Here is a 21,230-nt window from a genome sequence, read left to right as displayed (position 1 = left end):
CCTCCGATTTTATATATATAGATATACTAGCTGATGCCCCGGCGTTGCACGGGTATTTAATTATAGCAATAACACTGTAAATGGATTCAAATAAAGATACTTTATAGTGGTGAAAGAAATTATTTTTTTACAGCTTTATAAAAAGTACAATAGTCAAATTATAATGTGAAATATTTGACAAAATGAATACAATACAACTAACACAAAACTTGATTATAAACAACATTTTTAGTTTCACCTCCAGGAGCAAGAACATGTAAATTCTTGGGTGAACCCACCCTTGAGCAAGCAACATAGAGTTGTCCATGGGAAAAACAGGGGGATCTTAAATCCACTCCACAGTATGTAATAGTCTGTCCTTGTGATTTGTTGATTGTGATAGAGAATGCAAGTCTCACTGGAATTTGCAATCTCTTAAACTGAAAAGGAAGATCTGTTGGAATAAGTGGTATCCGCGGGATAAATACGGTTTCACCTTGTCCCTTTCCGTTTAAGATAGTCGCTTCAATTACATTGGACAGTAACCTCTTTACACAAAGCCTTGTGCCATTGCAAAGTTTTGGTGGGTCAAGGTTGCTAAGTAAAATAACTGGAGATCCCACAGCTTTTTACATTTTTTTCCATTGACATGAATGGGTGAAATATGATTTTATGTTTGTAGCTCCGCCCACGTGTGCAGGTGGGCCGCGAGACCCCCAGAACATATCACCCCAGGTAGTGAGGGATCTGCATACCAAGTTTCGTTCAAATCGGTCAAGCCGTTTTAGATTTACTGTGAGAATGGCAGCTGTTTACATTTTTTCCATTGACATGAATGGGTGAAATCTGATTTTCTGTTTGTAGCTCCGCCCATATGTGCAGGTGGGCCGCGAGACCCCCAGAACATATCACCCCAGGTAGTGAGGGATCTGCATACCAAGTTCCGTTCAAATCGGTCAAGCCGTTTTTGAATTACTGTGAGAATGGCAGCTTTTTACTTTTTTTCCATTGACATGAATGGGTGAAATCTGATGTTCTGTTTGTAGCTCCGCCCACGTGTGCAGGTGGGCCGCGAGACCCCCAGGACATATCACCCCAGGTAGTTGGAATTACTGTGAGAATGGCAGCTTTTTACATTTTTTCCATTGACATGAATGGGTGAAATCTGATTTTCTGTTTGTAGCTCCGCCCACGTGTGCAGGTGGGCCGCGAGACCCCCAGAACATATCACCCCAGGTAGTGAGGGATCTGCATACCAAGTTTCGTTCAAATCAGTCAAGCCGGTTTTGAATTACTGTGAGAATGGCAGCTTTTTACATTTTTTCCATTGACATGAATGGGTGAAATCTGATTTTCTGTTTGTAGCTCCGCCCACGTGTGCAGGTGGGCTGCGAGACCCCCAGAACATATCACCCCAGGTAGTGAGGGATCTGCATACCAAATTTTGTTCAAATCGGTCAAGCCGTTTTTGAATTACTGTGAGAATGGCAGCTTTTTACATTTTTTCCATTGACATGAATGGGTGAAATCTGATTTTCTGTTTGTAGCTCCGCCCATGTGTGCAGGTGGGCCGCGAGACCCCCAGAACATATTACCCCAGGTAGTGAGGGATCTGCATACCAAGTTTCCTTCAAATCGGACAAGCCGTTTTTGAATTACAGTGAGAATGGCAGCTTTTTACATTTTTTCCATTGACATGAATGGGTGAAATCTGATTTTATGTTTGTAGCTCCGCCCACGTGTGCAGATGGGCCGCGAGACCCCCAGATCATATCATCCCAGGTAGTGAGGGATCTGCATACCAAGTTTCGTTCAAATCGGTCAAGCCGTTTTTGCGTGATCGCGGCACATACACACATACACACACACATACATACACACATACATACCTCCGATTTTATATATATAGATATACTAGCTGATGCCCCGGCGTTGCACGGGTATTTAATTATAGCAATAACACTGTAAATGGATTCAAATAAAGATACTTTATAGTGGTGAAAGAAATTATTTTTTTACAGCTTTATAAAAAGTACAATAGTCAAATTATAATGTGAAATATTTGACAAAATGAATACAATACAACTAACACAAAACTTGATTATAAACAACATTTTTAGTTTCACCTCCAGGAGCAAGAACATGTAAATTCTTGGGTGAACCCACCCTTGAGCAAGCAACATAGAGTTGTCCATGGGAAAAACAGGGGGATCTTAAATCCACTCCACAGTATGTAATAGTCTGTCCTTGTGATTTGTTGATTGTGATAGAGAATGCAAGTCTCACTGGAATTTGCAATCTCTTAAACTGAAAAGGAAGATCTGTTGGAATAAGTGGTATCCGCGGGATAAATACGGTTTCACCTTGTCCCTTTCCGTTTAAGATAGTCGCTTCAATTACATTGGACAGTAACCTCTTTACACAAAGCCTTGTGCCATTGCAAAGTTTTGGTGGGTCAAGGTTGCTAAGTAAAATAACTGGAGATCCCACAGCTTTTTACATTTTTTCCATTGACATGAATGGGTGAAATATGATTTTATGTTTGTAGCTCCGCCCACGTGTGCAGGTGGGCCGCGAGACCCCCAGAACATATCACCCCAGGTAGTGAGGGATCTGCATACCAAGTTTCGTTCAAATCGGTCCCACAGCTTTTTACATTTTTTCCATTGACTTGAATGGGTGAAATCTGATTTTCTGTTTGTAGCTCCGCCCATGTGTGCAGGTGGGCCGTGAGACCCCCAGAACATATCACCCCAGGTAGTGAGGGATCTGCATATCAAGTTTCGTTCAAATCGGTCCCACAGCTTTTTACATTTTTTCCATTGACTTGAATGGGTGAAATATGATTTTCTGTTTGTAGCTCCGCCCACGTGTGCAGGTGGGCCGCGAGACCCCCAGAACATATCACCCCAGGTAGTGAGGGATCTGCATACCAAATTTCGTTCAAATTGGTTCCACAGCTTTTTACATTTTTTCCATTGACTTGAATGGGTGAAATCAGATTTTCTGTTTGTAGCTCCGCCCACGTGTGCAGGTGGGCCGCGAGACCCCCAGAACATATCATCCCAGGTAGTGAGGGATCTGCATACCAAGTTTCATTCAAATCGGTCAAGCCGTTTTTGCGTGATCGCGGCACATACACACACACATACATACCTCCGATTTTATATATACAGTATATAGATAGCCTAGCACCAGGGGAGCTATACAATGTCTGAATCATTTGAATAAAACCAGTCCCTATACCAAACCATTCTAATGCTTGATACATAAAAGACCATTCAACTCTGTCAAAGGCTTTTTCTGCATCCAAAGAAATTAAGAATGCCGGATCCTGAATATCTTTTGTTAAATTTAAAGTATGAAAAGCCAGTCTGGTATTATTGGAAGAATGTCTTCTTGCAACGAATCCTGTTTGGTGAGTATCAATAATAAAAGGGAGAGCTTTGGCCAATCTTAATGCCAAAACTTTGGCTAAAAGTTTACCATCTACATTAATTAATGAAATAGGCCTGTAGTTTGATACCAAAGTATGATCTTTGTTTGGTTTTGGTAAGACAATAATTAATGAATCTGCCATAGTACCTGATATACAACTTCTATTCAGTTGGTATTGATATAATTTTAACAAATAGGGTAACAATATAATTTTATAAATATAAATAGGGTATTGATATAATTTTAACAAATAGGGAAATAATTTATAGAACTCTACCGTATATCCATCACCACCTGGAGCGGATCCAACTCTAAGAGACTTCAATGCTGTTTCTAACTCTTTTAAAGATATAGGTTCTTCTAAACTTCCTTTTATATGTTCAGGAATTTGAGGCCCCTTAAGTGAACTTAAAAATTCCAATCCATCCTTTTCTCTATCTCTGTAAGATTCAGAAGAATACAAGTCTTTATAAAAACTAAAAAATTGTTTTAGAATCTGATCAATTTTATTATGTGATTTTCCATTTTTATCTTTTATTACAACAATTTTTGTTCTTCTTTTCCTTGCTTTAAGATAATTTGCTAGCATCCTACCCGCCTTATTTGAATTTCCATAGTATTGAGTTTGTTGAGAAAATAAATCATTCCTTACAAATTTAGAGGATAACTCATTATATTTAACTTTTGCGTTTAATAATAATTGCAAAGTATTCCACTCCCATCTATTAATTAAATTACTTTCCAATACTTTAATTTCCTTTTCCAAATCAACAAATTGTTTCGTAAACTTTTTCCTAAAGTATGCTGAATATGAAATAATATTACTTCTCATGGTTGCTTTAAACGCATCCCATAATACTTCCATATTTATATCATTAGTATCATTAATTTGGAAGAATTCAATCATTTTTATTTTAAAATCTTCAGTAAAATTTGAATCTACTACCAAAGAATTATCAAATCTCCAAACCGGCTTAGAATAATCCTTTTCACCATCCTTTAACTCAATCCATACAGCACCATGATCAGATAAGAGAATAGGATCTATAATAGCTCTTATTACATTTTTCGCTAAATTATTTGAAACAAAAATATAATCAATTCTTGAAAAAGAATTATGGACCTGTGAACAAAAAGAGAATTCCCGATCATTAAAATGAAGAATACGCCATATATCTATTAAATCACAAGATTTTACCAAATTATCTAGCCCTAATGATTTCATAACTCTACTTGGATTTTTATCCATAATTGAATCCATTACAGCATTGAAATTTCCAGCCACCACTAAATTAGAAGCAGCCAGTGGCATTAAAATTTGTTGTAGGTTCTTAAAAAACTCCATCTGATTCGTATTAGGAGCGTAGATGTTAAATAAGTCCAGGGTATTATTTTCCATGCTCATTTCAATATGCACCCACCTTCCTAATGGATCCATTTCTACCATCTTAAAATCATCTGTACATTTTTTATTAATTAAAATGGCCACTCCAGCCTTTTTCCCATTTGCTGGAGCAAACAATACTTTTGAATTCCATCCCCCTTCCAGCTTTCTAGATTCTATTGTGGACAGATGGGTCTCTTGGATGAAATATACATCCGCCTGTTGCTTTTTAAGGAAATTTAACATTTTTTTCTTTTTAATTTGGTGATTCAGGCCATTGACATTTAAAGAGTAGAATTTAGTCTCCATCTTTCAACTCAATAAAATTCCAGCATTGACACTCCAGTTTATATAAATGAAATTGATTAGACACCATCCTTCCCATAACATCCATAAAATATAAGAATATGATATAATATCCCCTACTACACAGATATTCTTTCCCCTTACTCTTAAATATCCCCCCTCCCCATATCCCTCCCACCCCTCCCTTCATTATGGATAAACTTGAACCACGCATAGGATATGCAACCACTTCCATCCCCCAGGCATTTATACATTGTCTCCCACATATAAATGTATTTTTTCCCATCTTATATCTTACTACCATGACATATTTTAAATATTAACATAACCATTTATTTCATTATTTTTCCATACTTTTATATATCCCAATTTCCAAAATGGTCAAATACCACCTTTACCTTTTTATCAATTCTCTTTTAAATCTTTTAAGTTCCCCCATATTCAATATTAATATTATACTTCTTAATCATAAATCCATTACTATTTACTTATTATTATGTTCATCTGTTAACCCTCAACTTATATAAGTTTTCATTTAATTCTCTTAAATTAATTCATTTTTTTTTTCAAACATCCTCATAAATGAACATTTCAAAACTCTACATATTTTTATAAATCCTCCTTAAGTTCATCTCATATTCCTCCCTCCTCCCACTTTCACAGCATAATATCTATATTTCTTTTAATTAATTTATGAATATGCTTCTTTAAATATATTTATATTAGAGTTCTAAACCATTTCATTCAATTTCATATTCACTACATACATACATAAAAGAAGAAATGTAACATTTTCATAAATCCTTAGCATTCCATCCATTCTATTCCAGTCTTACTTTTATATTCCACTCCTATTAATATATTTCTGTCTTCTAAACCTTTTCTTCCTTACATAGTCATTGGTTCAGAGTTATTCAGAAAGTCTTTCAACTTCCCTGGATCCTCAAAATATAGTGATTTACTCCCATAGGATATCCTCATTTTTGCAGGGAAATATAAACCATACTTATAACCCTTCTCTTTAAGCTGTGGTCTTAACTGCAGAAACTGCTGCCTCAATGCTGCTGTATTTTTTGCAAAGTCAGGCAAAAATAATAATTTTGATCCTTTATATGTCAAATTTTTGTCTGCTTTTGCCAACTTCAGTATTTCAAAGGCTTGCTGAAACCTTAACAGTTTAAAGATAAGCGGTCTGGGCTTTGACTGACTTTCTGACTGTTGGAACAGAATTCTGTGTGCCCTTTCAATTTCAAGAGGTTGTTTTGAGTTCAGCTGAAAAAGCTTTGGTATTAAAGTCTCCAGAAACTTTATGGGATTATCTCCCTCCAATTTTTCCGCCAGCCCAATTATTTTTATGTTCTTCCGACGTCCACGATTCTCATAATGTTCCAGTTGTTTTTGCATCTCTGAAATGATTTTTCTTTCAGATTTAAACTGAACCGTTCCAACTGTTCCATTTTTTTTCCAACGTTGTCACTCTCTGGTTTGCCAATTCCAACTGCTTATTTATGTTTACAACCTCTTCCTTTACTTCCTGTATGTAATCTGTGTTCTTTTGTAGCATCTGCTGTATTTTTTCCAGCGCTGTCATCACTTCTTTTTTATCTAGTTCTTCCTCATCCGGGAGTGCAGTCTTTGCCGGTGTCACATGATCATGCTTGACACGCTTAGCAGTGCCCACAAAAGCCGTCTCAAGTTTCGTCTGCCTTGAAGTCGCCATCTTCCGACTTTATAGAAAGTTCTTTTGATACAAAAAACTTTATTTTACAGCGAAATTCTTCAGAATTAGTGCCTGGAGGAGCAGAGCAATGTGATCACACCTCCATCTTGTGCGTGTTCCAAGCCACGCCCCCTCATTTTATTGACTTTTTAATAAATATCTTTTCACTTATTTTATCCCTGGTTGATGTGTACAGTTCCATCCCCACTCTTACATTCAGGTACTCCAGCGTTTTTCCCTATCTGTCCCAGCAGGTTCCCATCTATCTAATTATTCCTTTAAATGTAAATGAGGCTCTTTCCAATTGTTGTTGCTATGTTAGGATGATTTGAGTCTCCAGTAGTTAGATTTTTTTAAATAGTTTAATTAGATCTCTTCTCTGATGTCTTCATTTTTTTTGTTGCATTATTAGATTAATGCCTTCCCTCCCCCCCCCCCCCCTTTATAAGGCTTGGAGGCCAAAACTGAGCTCAATTTCAATATGACAGAACACCACGCATTGTCATTTACTAAGGGGGAAAGTTATCAACATGGATTTCCATTAAGGGGAAAGGGCAAGGGACTTGTATACTTTCTTTTTGTGGTTACACATTCAAAGCAGTTTACATACATATTCAGGCACTTATTTTGTACCCTGGGCAATGGAGGATTAAGCGACTTGTCCAGGGTCACAGGGAGCAGTGCTTGGATTCAATCTGGCAACCTCAGGGTACAGAGGCAGCAGCTCTATCACTAGACCACTCCTCACTATTAACCTGAGTTTTTAATAATTAGTTCAATAATAATAGTTCAGGTTAGTAGTAAAATAATAACTACTGACTGAAACATGAGATTTTTTCCACAAAATGTTAAATTCCTAATACTGCTAGAAAGCTGTGCTTTGATTATAACAACTATCCCAGTATTCTAGTCAGCTAGACTTTAAATGAAATGATTACACTTAGGGAGGGTAATATGCAAAGCTATATCTGCAAGTAAAATAGTGTTATTTCAGGTTTATTTAAAATTTGATATAGCGCCTTATGAAAATTCAAAGTGGTTTTACATAATATATAAAAACAGGGTGTAATAAAAACGTACATTAAAAACAAATAGCAAACCAATGCTTCAAACGATCAGACACACTGACAAACATTGACTTACTGATACAGGATGGAAATGAGCAGAAATACAACATATATATAAAAAGGAAAAGAGGGGAAGAGGGAAAAGAACAAAAGGAATGGGGAACAAAATATAAATAGTCTAGAATAATGTAAAATAAGCTAAAATGATTGTAAAATGGCACGGAACAGATTTCCAATTTGGCAAAGTCTGCACAAAGAAGTTTGCATGTACTTCATACATGTATACAGAGTTATAACATTACTCCTTGTATTTCCTAGTGTCAAATCAAGAACAGGTATGGTATCATCTGAGGAGCACATTGAAAGGAACTGTCCCTTTTTCATTTTCAGTATTGTACCAATGTGCCCTCCAGTGGAATTTCAATGTAAATAAGACTACACTATTCCTAAATTGTAAATTTAAATGTAACATTTAAAATAACAAGGACCATCTTGTATTGCCAAAAGAGAGCTACTTAAACAGAAAATATGTATGATAGCATTGTCTTCATGAAATTTAAAGAACAAGTTAAATTTTCCACCATAAGTCATGAGAAGGAATATATACTGCAATACAGGGATCTCAAAGTCCCTTCTTGAGGGCTGCAATCCAGTCGGATTTTCAGGATTTCCCCAATGAATATGCATGAGATCATGCACTGCTTTCAATGCATATTCATTGGGGAAATCCTGAAAACCCAACTGGATTGTGGCCTTCAAGGAGGAACTTTGAGATCCCTGCTGTAATATGTTATTGTTAAGTACCGTTGAGTCTGTATGAGCTCATAATGATCCTCTGGACTGCACTGAACTATGTTCAATCTTCAGTCAGACAGTTAATCATTGATAGAGTGGTATCAATAGCTGTTGTTATTGTATTGATCCAAATGCTGGTCTTCCTATTTTGCATTGACTTTCAACCTTGCCAAGCATGGTGTCTTTCTCTGATGATCATTTTTTTTCATTTGATGTGTCCGAAGTATGAAAATCTAAGTCCCATAATTTGAACTTCCAAAAAAAGCTCTGGGCGGTTGAACCAGACCTCTCCTGCCTGGTTATACTGTACACTTTTGAATATACTGTATATCAAAGCCATTATTGGATTTCTTTACTGCTTGTTGTTTCATTATTGATCCAAGCAGGTTGAAGTAGTCTACTACCGTATACACTCAAATATAATTTGATCCGAGCATAAGATGAAGTACCCCTTTTCCCCCCAAAAAGGAGGAAAAAATGTTGACTCGAATATAAAGACGGGGAGGGGGGAAGGGCTAATATTCATATGCCATGCCAGGATCTGTGTCCTGTCCCCTTCCCTAACTCCTTCCCCTGCCAGGCTCTGTGCCCAGCCCCCCCCCCCTCTCCCCCCTGCAGGCCTCCACCAAGCCTGCCATATGACCTGATGGTCCACTGGTAGGCCGGGACAGGAGGGATCCCTCCCATCTCCTGTCCCTGTGGACTCTGTCAATTTTTTAACCTCCCTCCCACCTCCGCCTGTGTACCTTTTTGAATCCCTGGTGATCCAGCAGTGTAACGGGCAGGAGCAAGCTTTCCGTGTTCCTGCCCCACGCTGAGCCCCTTCCAGAATGGCTGCGTCGAGTTCTTACTGCCCAACGGTGTACCGGGCAGGATTAAGCTTTTTGCACTCCTGCCTGGCCCTGATCCACTTCCTGAATGGCTGCCACCAGTTCTCACTGTGAGAACTGCAATCACTTGCAAATCACGTTCAAATCACTTATCCTTCCATTTTCCCAGGTACAAAACTTAGACTGTGAGCCCACAAGGACAGAGAAAGTACCTGCATATAATGTATACAGCACTGTATATGTCCATTAACACTAAAGAAATAATAATTATTAGTAGTAGTATCAGCAATTATGCTACTTCTGTTATGGAACAAACTGCTGTTCCATGCTTCATTATCATCCTCTTGCCAATAGGGTTCCTCTATGTTTCTATCAGGAACTTTTTAAATTGTGTTACTGTTTTGTCATCACCACTACCCTTTCTGTTTACCAGTGTAGAAAATCACCTGGTTGTACCAGCTTAGCATGTGGCTTCTACCACAAAATTAACATCAAAAAATTCTGTGGCCATGCAATAAGTAATGAGCATGCAAATTATTGCCAGTTTAAAAACACAGGGAAAAGGAAAGAAGGTGCAAGACTCGAAGCAAAGCAGAGTAAAAAAAAAAAAAAGAGGCACTGGAGATGTCAAATCCAACCTGTGGTGATCCATGCTTTGACAGTTCGTATCAAAATTTCAATAATGAGTTATTAAATGCTGAAACAATCAAAGTCCCGACATGGAGACAAGTTTCAGTGACTCCATCACCTTCCTCAGGGGACAATAATGTACTTGTTATATGCTGCAAACAGTGCACATAAACGCGTCTCTGTTTCTGAAAAGAAGTGCCAAAACCACAGCAATAATCCACAACTCTTGAGTGGTGATTGGCTTGAGCACTTATGGGTAGAGTGACATTAAAAAAAAAACTTGAATGACACCCTCTACACACATACACTTTTTACTCACTCCTGCCTCTGGTGCCATCTTAAAAAATGACAGCACCTGATCCCTCGCAATGCATCCTAGACTGCATCAAGCAAGGGGTCAATCTGCTTTATAAGGGAAAGCTAGAAATCCAGCACCACTGGAGCAGTTCTCATATCTGTTTTACCCAATGTGGCCTTGAGCAAATCCTTAATCCTTTGCACAAAGTTGATTAGATCACTGAAGCAGGAGAACTGTAACAGTGCAGAGCTTTGCGAGCAATAATAACGTTATATAAATATTATTTTGAAAACAAGTTCTGATCAGGTGTCAGTGACTGAGGTACTGAAGAACCTCATATTGAAAACTTGGTTTGAATTTACTGGTCAATTTAACTGAGCAAGACATGAAGCTATGGCAACTTGTTTCTTTGGAAGCAAATAATAATGGAATTCCTGAAATAATATTGGAATGGTTGGGCAGTTCAAAGATATTATGAGTACTCTTTTCTTTTACATTAGTGTGGACAAACACTACACTACACTTTGGGAAAACAGAAAACTTTCCCAAAATTTAAGAAAATTATTAAAACAAAAAAAAAAGAGATTGTCAGATGGAATGCAGAGGTGTTAAATTCTCTCATTCTGTTTCCACTCTCCTAGAAGTCCTACCCCAGTGGTTACCCTGGTGGCTCTGCCCTGGTGGCTGGCACAAAGGAAGACACTTAATAGTGCAATTTTCTCTTCAGTGTAAGGTCAGTCTCATGGTATGAGCTACAAGATTTTATAACTTTGCGGTTCATACTGCCAGATTGGCCCTGTTGCAGCAGAGAAAGCTGGGGCATTGTTAAGTGGCCTTCCTTCTCCTGGGTAGGGCTTCCAAAGGAGCTAGGGTAAGTGGCTGAAGCTGGATTGGGACAAAGATTAAACTAATCCTTGCATCAGTCCTATTTTTCATGGATGACTATGCCATTTTTTGCTGTGTCATATATAGCATATCACTGTTGCATGTACTAATGTTTAGCACTTCATATTATATGAGTTTAAGAAGATATACTTTACTCCCTTTTTACAAAACCGTAGTGCAATTTTTAGCACCGACCATGGCGGTAATAGCTCTGACACTCATAGAATTCCTATGAGCATCAGAGCTATTACCTCCATGGCTGGTGCTAAATACCGTGCTACAGTTTTGTAAAAGTGGGGAGGAGGAGGGGGGGGGAGAGAGAAGGAAAAGTTTCCATAGTTTAAAAATATCATCTAGGGAGGAAAAGACTCACTGAATCTGAAAAATCTTACTTTTCATTCATAAGAACATAAGAATTGCCGCAGAGCTGGGTCAAACCAGTGGTCCATTGTGCCCAGCAGTCCGCTCACGCGGCGGCCCCCAGGTCAAAGACCAGTGCTCTAAATGAGTCCAGTCTCACCTGCGTACATTCCAGTTTAGCAGGCACTTGTCCAGCTTTGTCTTGAATCCCTGGAGGGTGTTTTCCCCTATAACAGACTCTGGAAGAGCGTTCCAGTTTTCTACCACTCTCTGGGTGAAGAAGAACTTCCTTACATTTGTACGGAATCTATTCCCTTTCAACTTTAGAGAGTGCCCTCTCGTTCTCCCTACCTTGGAGAGGGTGAACAATCTGTCTATATCTGCTAAGTCTATTCCCTTCAGTATCTTGAATGTTTCAATCATGTCCCCTCTCAGTCTCCTCTTTTCAAGGGAGAAGAGGCCCAGTTTCTCCAATCTCTCACTGTACGGCAACTCCTCCAGCCCCTTAACCATTTTAGTCACTCTTCTCTGGACCCTTTTGAATAGTACCGTGTCCTTCTTCATGTATGGCGACCAGTGCTGGATGCAGTACTCCAGGTGAGGGCGCACCATGGCCCAGTACAGCGGCATGATAACCTTCTCCGATCTGTTCGTGATCCCCTTCTTAATCATTCCTAGCAAGGTTGGGATAGTGAGGGAAATAAGCACAGAGGAAGTTGCAAATCTATGAACTGTTCCAAACAGTAATTTTACATTTTTTGTTTTAAAATATTAGAATATTGCTGCTTGAAATTATTGACATAGCATTTTGTTAGTGCTTTATTGATGGCATTTTCCTACATGTCATACTATTGTTGTGCATCCAAAAGCATGCAGTGGCAAGTTACCCTGCTCTGTTGTTCCATGTATTTGCATATACTAGAAATTGCTTATTTGTAAATCGCTTTGTTGTTTGAGAAGCAGAATTCCTGTAACATACACTTTTGTTATTTTTTCAGGTTTGAATTACTGGAGGTTTTAAGTTTTGATTCTGTCAGGAGAAGAATGAGTGTGATAGTAAAATCGGCCAAAGGTACACCTATGTTATATAATTTTCCATATTTTATTTATTTATATATTTGTATTTATTAACCGCCTTTTCATGAAGAGATTCACCCAAAGCAGTAGTTATAATAGTGTTTGTGCAGAGGCATGATTACCACTGAGCAACACCACCAAAAAGCCAGAGACTATTTACTGCTGGACTGATAGAAGTTTAAACCCTCCCCCACCCCCCCTAAGATCTAAGGCAATGATGGCAGTGCTGGGAGGATAAATGCACTGCACTTATCTCTAGCAGTTCTGCCACACTGCCTCCCAGTGATTAACCCTTTCCCATGCAGCCTGGAAGCAAATGAAAGCAATTAGGCCAGTTATTCCCAAACCTGTCATGTAGACTCCCCAGCTATTCAGATTCATGATATTAACGATGAATATTCATGAGAGAGATTTGCATGCACTGCTTCCACTGCATGTAGATCTCTCTCATGAATATCATTATGAATATACAGTACTGAAAATATGAATGGGTGGGGAACCTCCCAGGACAGGTTTGGGAACCACTACATTAGGCACTTCAGCTCAGGCTGTCAGCTACAGGGCCATCAGCTCAAGATGTATTACTTTTAAAGCACCTTTACAGCTTTTCCACTGCATTGGGGTGGGTTGAGAACTGGAATCAAGAGGCAAGGAGGTAGCAAGCAGCTCAACTGGTGCTAACTGAACTTATCCCTTCTGAGCGCCCAGGTTTTTAAAAATTTTTATATATCCAGAGGGAAGGGAAAGAGAGTGTTCCTTAAACAATCCATTGCACTCCAACTCTCTCTTTGCAAGCCCACTTTAGTCATTTGTATACCTGACATCTCTCTACTTGGGCCTTCACACACACAGACATACACACGCTTTTGAAACACTGGCAAGCTTAACCTACACACACTCTCACACATAGCACCCATCAGACATTTCATTCACAGTAGACACTCCTATTATCTTAGGAACCCCCTAAACCCACATATATCCCCCTGCTCAGGGCACCAAAATCCTGGCTTTGCACACACTGCTACCCTAGATACCCTTCAATTGTCACAGAACTCCCCCCTCACTTACAAGCTTTGACAAGAACTTCCCCACCCTCACTCCTCAGTTCCCACTATCTTGGAAGAGATAGTGTTATGGGAGGGGCATCTTAATTTTTCTGCTGGGAGACAATTCATTCCCAGCTATGTCACTATTCCCTCCTTTTACAAAACCGTAATGCGGTTTTAAGCGCCTGCCACGGTGGTAACAGCTCCGATGCTCATCTGAATTCTATGAGCGTCGGAGCTGTTACTGCCAGGGCTGATGCTAAAAACCGCACTATGGTTTTGTAAAAGATCATTTGGCATTTTTTTCCCTTTTGGTAAACTTTTGGCCTTATTTTACTCAGAATAAAAAAATTATAGCATATTCAGACTTCCACTTTATAAAAAATAAGTAATTAAAGCTTTTAGAATCATGCTCATTTTTGCAGTATGAAAATCCTTCTGTCCATGAACTGCATCTATAATTACTATAGTTTTATAGTATTGCAGATTGGATGGTTAAATGGCAGTCTAAACTGTTCTAAATAATACATTTTATAACATTTACATAATTTGCTCAACATTTTGGCAGTGCTCAGGTGAAAAATTGATCCAATAACTGATTTAAATATTTAAAAAATGGAGGTGGGGGGGGGAGCAAAGTTCCTGGATAGTTTTAATTAAAAAAACATCATGAAACAATAAACTACTGCTATGTATTCAGAGACCATAGCTTTACTTTTAATAAGGAATATCATGAGCTTTTTCTTAATTTTTCAGGTGATTTGTTTCTGTTTTGCAAAGGAGCCGACTCTGCTATTTTTCCCAGGGTTAAAGAAGGCAAAGTTGATCAAATTCAAGCTAGAGTTGAGCGCAACGCAGTGGTAAGGCTGTGCTTAATTATTACCAATATTGATTGCTGTCAAATGCAAGAAGAGTAACCTAGGAGTGGTTAGTGCAGTGGGCTGAGAACCTGGGGATTCCCACTGCAGCTTCATGTGACTCTGAACAAATCAATTAACCCTCTGTTGCCCCAGGTACAATACTTAGATAGTGAGTCCACTGGGAACAGAAAATACCTGCATAGACACCCTCCCCCCCTTTTACAAACATATAGCTTGGCTTTTAGCACTGGCTGTGGCAGTAGCAGCTCCTATGCTCTTGGGAATTCTATGAGTGTTGGAGCTGTTACTGCCACAACCAGCGCTAAAAACCATGCTATGCTTTTGTAAAGGAGGGAAGATAATAATTGCAAACTGCTTTGATTGTACCACAGAAAAGTGGTACATTAAATCCCACCCTTACCATTTGTTATCCCTTGTAGACATTTCTGAAAATATGAAAAACATAATTCTTCCTAAACACAACTAGCCTGATTTAGGTCTCTTAATAATGGTTACATTTCCTTGAAGCAATGACAATTTAATCAGCGATTAAAATATTCTGCACCTCATGGAAATAATGCTCACTACCTGGAGTTAAAGAGGATCTTCAGAGCTGCTTAATCATTAATTAAATTCATTTGATAATAAGATATAACCCTATATTAAAATCATATGCAGAGCTGCAGAATAATATTTTTGCATAGATGGAATGGAGAAATATATGGGAGTACTTTTACCCTAAAGGGTAAAAATATAAATGACAGGTAGAGGGGCATTTTCGATAGGATGTCTAAGTCTAACTTTGGACTTTTCCCGCTAGATGTCCAAAGTCAGGGGCAGAGAAATGGCCATTTTTGAAACTGGGAGAGGTGAAGACTGGGCGGTATCAGTTTAAGCTAAAGCTAAGTGACAGCCTGATGGCTTTTAAAATTTAGCTGAAAAATAAATTAAAATTAAGTTAAAAAGTAATTACAAAAAAATTCACAAAATAATAAAGGTTGGACCGACGAAGAGTTTTATAGTCAGAGGTTTCTACCCTGACGGTGGTCTGAAGGTCTATACACAAAAAAATTATATAACAACATCAGAATATGTATTATGTACTGTGAGTCCTTAAAACAAACCAGTGTAGATAATTTCAATACATTTTTGAAACTGGACATCCAATTTTTTTATTTTTTTTTTCAAAAGTCACCTATTTAGACATCTTGGCCATCAGGACATCCAACCTTAGGACGTTTAACTTTTATGGCCATTTTCAACCACAAAAACATCCAAGTTCAAAATGTCCAAATCCAAACCATTTGGATGTGGGATGGGCCAACATTGTAATGGACTGGCAACAAAGACATGCGAACAGAGCAGTGGAGCACCTTAGAGGGCACTGCAGTGAACTTCACATTAAGGGTGCCAGATGTACATCTCACCATACCACTCTTATAAATTATGCTGAGCCCTCCAAACCTACTTACCTACCCGCCTACCACCCCAATAGCCCTTATGGCTGAAGGTGGCACCTATATGGCAGTAGAGTAAGGTTTTGTTGGCCCCCCCCCCAACACCATCAATGTAGTATTTAGAGTGGCTTATGGGCCAGTGTTGTCTTCTCTATGGTTCACTAGCCTACCCTCTAGACTACCCACCAGGTTACTTAAGATGATGAAACCTTCCACTCAATGTGCGGATTGTTCCATAGTTTTGGTGCAACAAAATAGAAGGCAGAGGTTCTGTTGGAATCATAGTACGTCTGTTTAGGGTTGGGAAAGACCGGATGGTTAGCATCAAGGAAACAAAGGACTTGCGTAGAAGGTATAGGGAATGATTAAGGATGACAAATAAGGAGGTTGACTTGTGTGAAGAATCTAATGAATAAGACATAGAAAAGGATACAAAAGTGTACAGGTAACCAATGTAAGCGGAGAAAAAGTGGGGTCAGGTGATCAAAATGACATGTAGGGCAGTTGGATGGTGATATTCTGTAGAGTTTGTAAACATTTAAGTTGAGATGCAGTATCAAGCACTTCTCATCCTACTTCAACTTCAGAAAACTAGTTAAAACCAACCTGTTTAACTGATTTGTGACCAAGAACTCCTAAAGCCTTTCCCTGGATCCCACTTACTTGTACTAGATGCCCCACAATGTGACCTTACTCTGTCTCCCTTCCCCCTACCAATATTCATGTACTCAAAGACTTCATTGTTCTTTTCGCTGAATGTCCAGCTCTTCTTATTGTAAACTGCCTCAAACTACTTTGGCTTTGGCAGTATATAAGCAATAAATTATTATTATTATTAATAATGCCTGTATAAATGGAATTACAGTAGTCAAGATTAGAAATAATCTAGAGTGTGGATAAGTGTTGAAAGAGTCAAAGTCAAGAAAGGAATGGAAATAGCAAAGCTTGCATAGAGAGAAAAAAACAGACTGAATAGTTTGAGAGACATGCTCTTGAAAAGACAGTTTTGGAGTCCAATATAACCCCCAGGTATCTGAAGCGTGAAACAATTGGAATAGACATATCAAACGGCACAAGGGTTAGCGCAGACTGAGTTAGAGGGCCGGTGATCCAGCAAATGACCTTTCCCTTTCCTGCCACTTTAATAAATAACTTGCTGTGTATTATCAAGCACATTTTAAATTGCACATTCATAATGTACATAAATAAAAATTCCATTCATTCCAAATCTGGCTGCCAGATTTTTGGTCTGGTTCCTAGACTCTACTGAGCCCTGTACTACATACTATTCTATAAAGGGCAGTCATCCTGAAGCCCTTCTTGCCATATACTGAATCCGGTCCTATCTGTATAGCTCAGGGATGTCCAACCTCAGCCCTCGCCAGGTCAGGTTTTCAGGATTTCACAAATGAATATGCATGAGATCTTTTTGCATACAATGGAAGCAGTGCATGCAAATAGATCTCATTCAATTCTTTGAGGAAATCCTGAAAACCCGACTGGATTTGAGCCCTCGAGGACTGACCTTGGACAACCCTGGTATAGCTTCTTATGTTGGCAAATGAAAATCAGCAGCAAAAACACCCATGAAATTTGTGTTTTTTCATGTGCCGTCGATAGTGGGCATTCTTTTGAAAGAGTGCACACAATCTTAACATTACCTCTGTGATGACATAATGTAAGAAAAAATACTGTGAAGAAAAGACACATTTCTGGAAATAGGAAAGGAAATGACACAAAACTTTTTCAGGCTGCACACCCCTAATTACTCTGCAGTTTTAAGTTGGGATTGCCTTTTTGCTGGAATAAATTAAACTGCATAGCTGTCTGGATAGAGACTGAATATTACTGGCTCTCCATATAATTGGGTGGAATGCAGGTACTCCATCCTCAGTCTGTCTCAGCCCCAAGGCAGTCTGTAGAAATTTCAGTGGTGTTCTCTAGGTAAGATCAACAAATGCTTTTGAACATCTGGCCCACAGAGACCAAGGTAATTGGATCAGCTGGTATGTTTCTCACCTGTTTGTTGTACCTTCATTCTTCTGCTTCCCAATAGCTTTGTAAGTTCTTGAGTGGAGGGAAGAACTGCTTTATGCCCAGGCTACAATGGTTTTATAATTTTAAGAAAGAACAGTACAATCATATTACTTTACTCACTTCAAGCATTTTAAAATTCTGGAGAAAATACATTTAAAAATGAACACTTAAGTACTTTGGTTCTGTAGTCTTATTGTTGCATTTAATAATGTCTGTGTGTTTAAGAAAGTTATCGTGCATCAAAGGGAACGACAGCTAACTATAGCATCTCATTTTTATTGGATCCTACAGGAAGGACTGAGAACTTTGTGTGTTGCATATAAAAAGTTCACAGACGAAGAGTATGAGGAGACCAGCAAACACCTTCAAACAGCAAAGCTCGCACTCCAGGATCGAGAAAAGAAACTGGCAGAGGCATATGAACAAATAGAGAAAGATCTTATTCTGCTTGGTGCAACAGCTGTGGAGGACAGGTAATGAATGGGCAGTCTTATTCTGCTTTAGAGAGGAGCTTGAATAAGTGAGACATATACGTTGTATATTTGTATTTTTAGTAATTGTGCAGTTACTTGTGTTGCATGTGTATATGTCGCACTTATATTAATTTATTTTGTATGTGTAGCAAATATGTTGCCTTTAACCATCTTGATGCCTTAAGAGAAAGGCAATCTATCAAACGTAGGCCTTCTTGTACTAAGCTGCAGTAGAGGTTTCTACTGTGGCCCAGGGCGTTAAATGTTCCAACGCTGCTCCAACACTCATAGGAAACCTCTACCTTGGCTTATTAAAATGGGGGTGGGATTAATTAAACTAAACTTAATGTTTTTCATTTTATTATTAATCTGTCATATCAGTGTTGAAACATTGAATCTGGCAATAGGTAAAGATTGCAAGCCCCATCTTGTCTACCTGTTTGCCGCTCCTGCTTTTGGACTTCAGCCTAGAGAAGGCATTTGTTTGAAATGAGAAATATGCCTAAAAATGACCCTCTGCAATTGCGCCACCATTCCACAAACTGCCCCAGTCCCAAAAGCTACCCCTATAACTGCCCCACCTCTTCGTAAATTGACTTTTTTTTTAAACTAAAAAACGACCCCCCAACAATTGCCCCACCATCCTGCAAACTTCCTCCGTCCCCCCCAAATGAACTATAATTGATAGGTTTTGCTTTATATTGTGATTGATTTTTAACAGTAAATGAGTGAAGGATTTTTTGTTTGAACTTGCCCTGAAGAAAGCTGATTTAGGTGAAACATTTTGTTTGTCAGAGCTTGCCTAAAGAATCCAAAGGATTTGTTTTCATCTGAGAGTTCACCTTTTTTCTTTGAATGATGTAAAGATGGACACAGCATCTCATCTTTAAATAAAGGTTGGACTTGTCTGCAGTCACGGTGGAAGGATGTTGCTTAAAAAAAAAAAAGAAAGTTTCTGTGTAGTGCACCAAACAGTGTCCTGCTTTCTATTCACAAACTGGAGTGTTTGGTGTTTTGCTGTTTTGAGGGGAGGGGCAGTAAGAGTATCTTTAGATACAAGGAACTGTCCTGTGCATCCAGTTTTGATTAATGACGTGTGGAGGGGCATAATCAAAAGAAACGTCTAAGTCAGTTTTGGGCCTAAGTCGCTAGTCGCCCAAAATCGGCAGCGTCAAAAGTCCATTCCTGAAAAATACATCCAAATTATTGATTTTTTCAAAAATCGTTTTAAGTATACATCCAGCCTTTTGATTGGCCAGACCGCTAAGTCGTCTATCTTTATACCCCATTCTTATCCAAAAATTCGTCCAAGTCAAAAATGCCTAGAACAAGACCTTTTGGACATAGGAGGGGCCAGCAAAGTGATGGACTGGACACCCAGACATGGCAACACAGAAGTGGGGCACCTTTCAGGGCACTGCTGCGAACTTTACAAAAAGGGTGCCATATACACATCTCAGCAGAACTCCTTTATAGGTCATGGTGAGCCTCCCAAAACCTACTGGAGCCACCTGTCTACAACCCCAATAGCCCCAGACTACTTAAGCCACCTCTGTGCAGTTCTACTAGGCTTTCCTATGCCAGGTGCTGATGTTCTGGAAGCAGATATGTAAAGTGTTTATTATGATTTTTATGGCGGTGGGGTGGGGGGGTTCAGTGATCACTGGGGGAGTGTGTGGGGGGGTCTGTATTTTGTGTTTGCAGTGGTTTTCTGGTCACTTTGAATACCTTTTGGGCACTTAGACCTGGTTTACAATCGCCTAAGTCACAACATACAAGTTCCATCTAGGTAGCCTTGTTAAACTTCTGGTTATACTTGCAGTACGACTAAGTCTAGGTCGGCCCACATCCCGCCCTCACCACTCCTCCTAAAATGATCCTTTTAGCTTTGGGCGTACAGCCGCACCAAAAGGGCCTAAATCGTTTTGAAATACGTCTAAAACCTGGTTTGATTATCAGCACTTGGACGACTTGTCTTACTGATTATCCATGTGCCGATTTATGCCGGTTTTTAGACGTACTCGTATTTCCATTTTGATTATGAGCCCCTAAGCGTTTTGGGATTTTTCAAACTGTGCTTTCCAGGTTTGGATTAATGTGTGCATGTTTCACCCTTCTGCTTTTCAACATAGTGGGTGTTTGAAATGTAATTAAAAAAAAAAAAAAATTAGGGGGTATTTTGATGTTTGATGCATGTTTGTAGAAAGAAGATTGTACATCATCTGTTTCTTTGCTGGATTGACATAGAATCATAGTACAGGCTTGAGGTGAAGATTATTTAGAGGAAGGCTGTCAACCCTTCTATCTTACAGCATAATTTTTCAGTTTATTTGATATACCACCTATTGGTATGCATATGTTTGTGGTTTACAGTTAAAACCAGAAAGTAGAAATAATAATTTGCAAACTGGGAAAGACAGACAAAATCAGGGTGAACACAATAGGATGGTCTAAACATCTTAGAAACTCAAAATAAAGAGACATCAAATAAGGAACCTGTAAGATGACAAGATGACTGTAAATAAAAATGTTTTCCTTTACTTGTTCAATAGATAACTTTTTCTGCTTAATCATGTTGCCACAAAGCA

The 21,230-nt window shown here is 38.8% G+C and overlaps 1 protein-coding gene across 2 annotated transcripts in view; it reads left to right on the top strand.

The window, feature by feature from the left end:
• ATP11A (ATPase phospholipid transporting 11A) overlaps nucleotides 1-21,230 on the top strand; it is a 413,748-nt gene that overhangs the window by 329,689 nt on the left and 62,829 nt on the right. For both annotated transcript variants that reach the window (XM_033948051.1, XM_033948052.1), the window contains exons 16-18: nucleotides 12,691-12,764; nucleotides 14,572-14,675; nucleotides 18,461-18,642. In XM_033948051.1, coding sequence (XP_033803942.1) covers nucleotides 12,691-12,764; nucleotides 14,572-14,675; nucleotides 18,461-18,642 — 360 coding nt within the window. The remainder of the gene's footprint in view (nucleotides 1-12,690; nucleotides 12,765-14,571; nucleotides 14,676-18,460; nucleotides 18,643-21,230) is intronic.

The sequence above is a fragment of the Geotrypetes seraphini genome, chromosome 6, assembly GCF_902459505.1.
Source record: "Geotrypetes seraphini chromosome 6, aGeoSer1.1, whole genome shotgun sequence".
In the NCBI taxonomy this organism is placed as follows: domain Eukaryota; kingdom Metazoa; phylum Chordata; class Amphibia; order Gymnophiona; family Dermophiidae; genus Geotrypetes; species Geotrypetes seraphini.
This window is presented reverse-complemented; position numbering and strand designations above follow the sequence as displayed.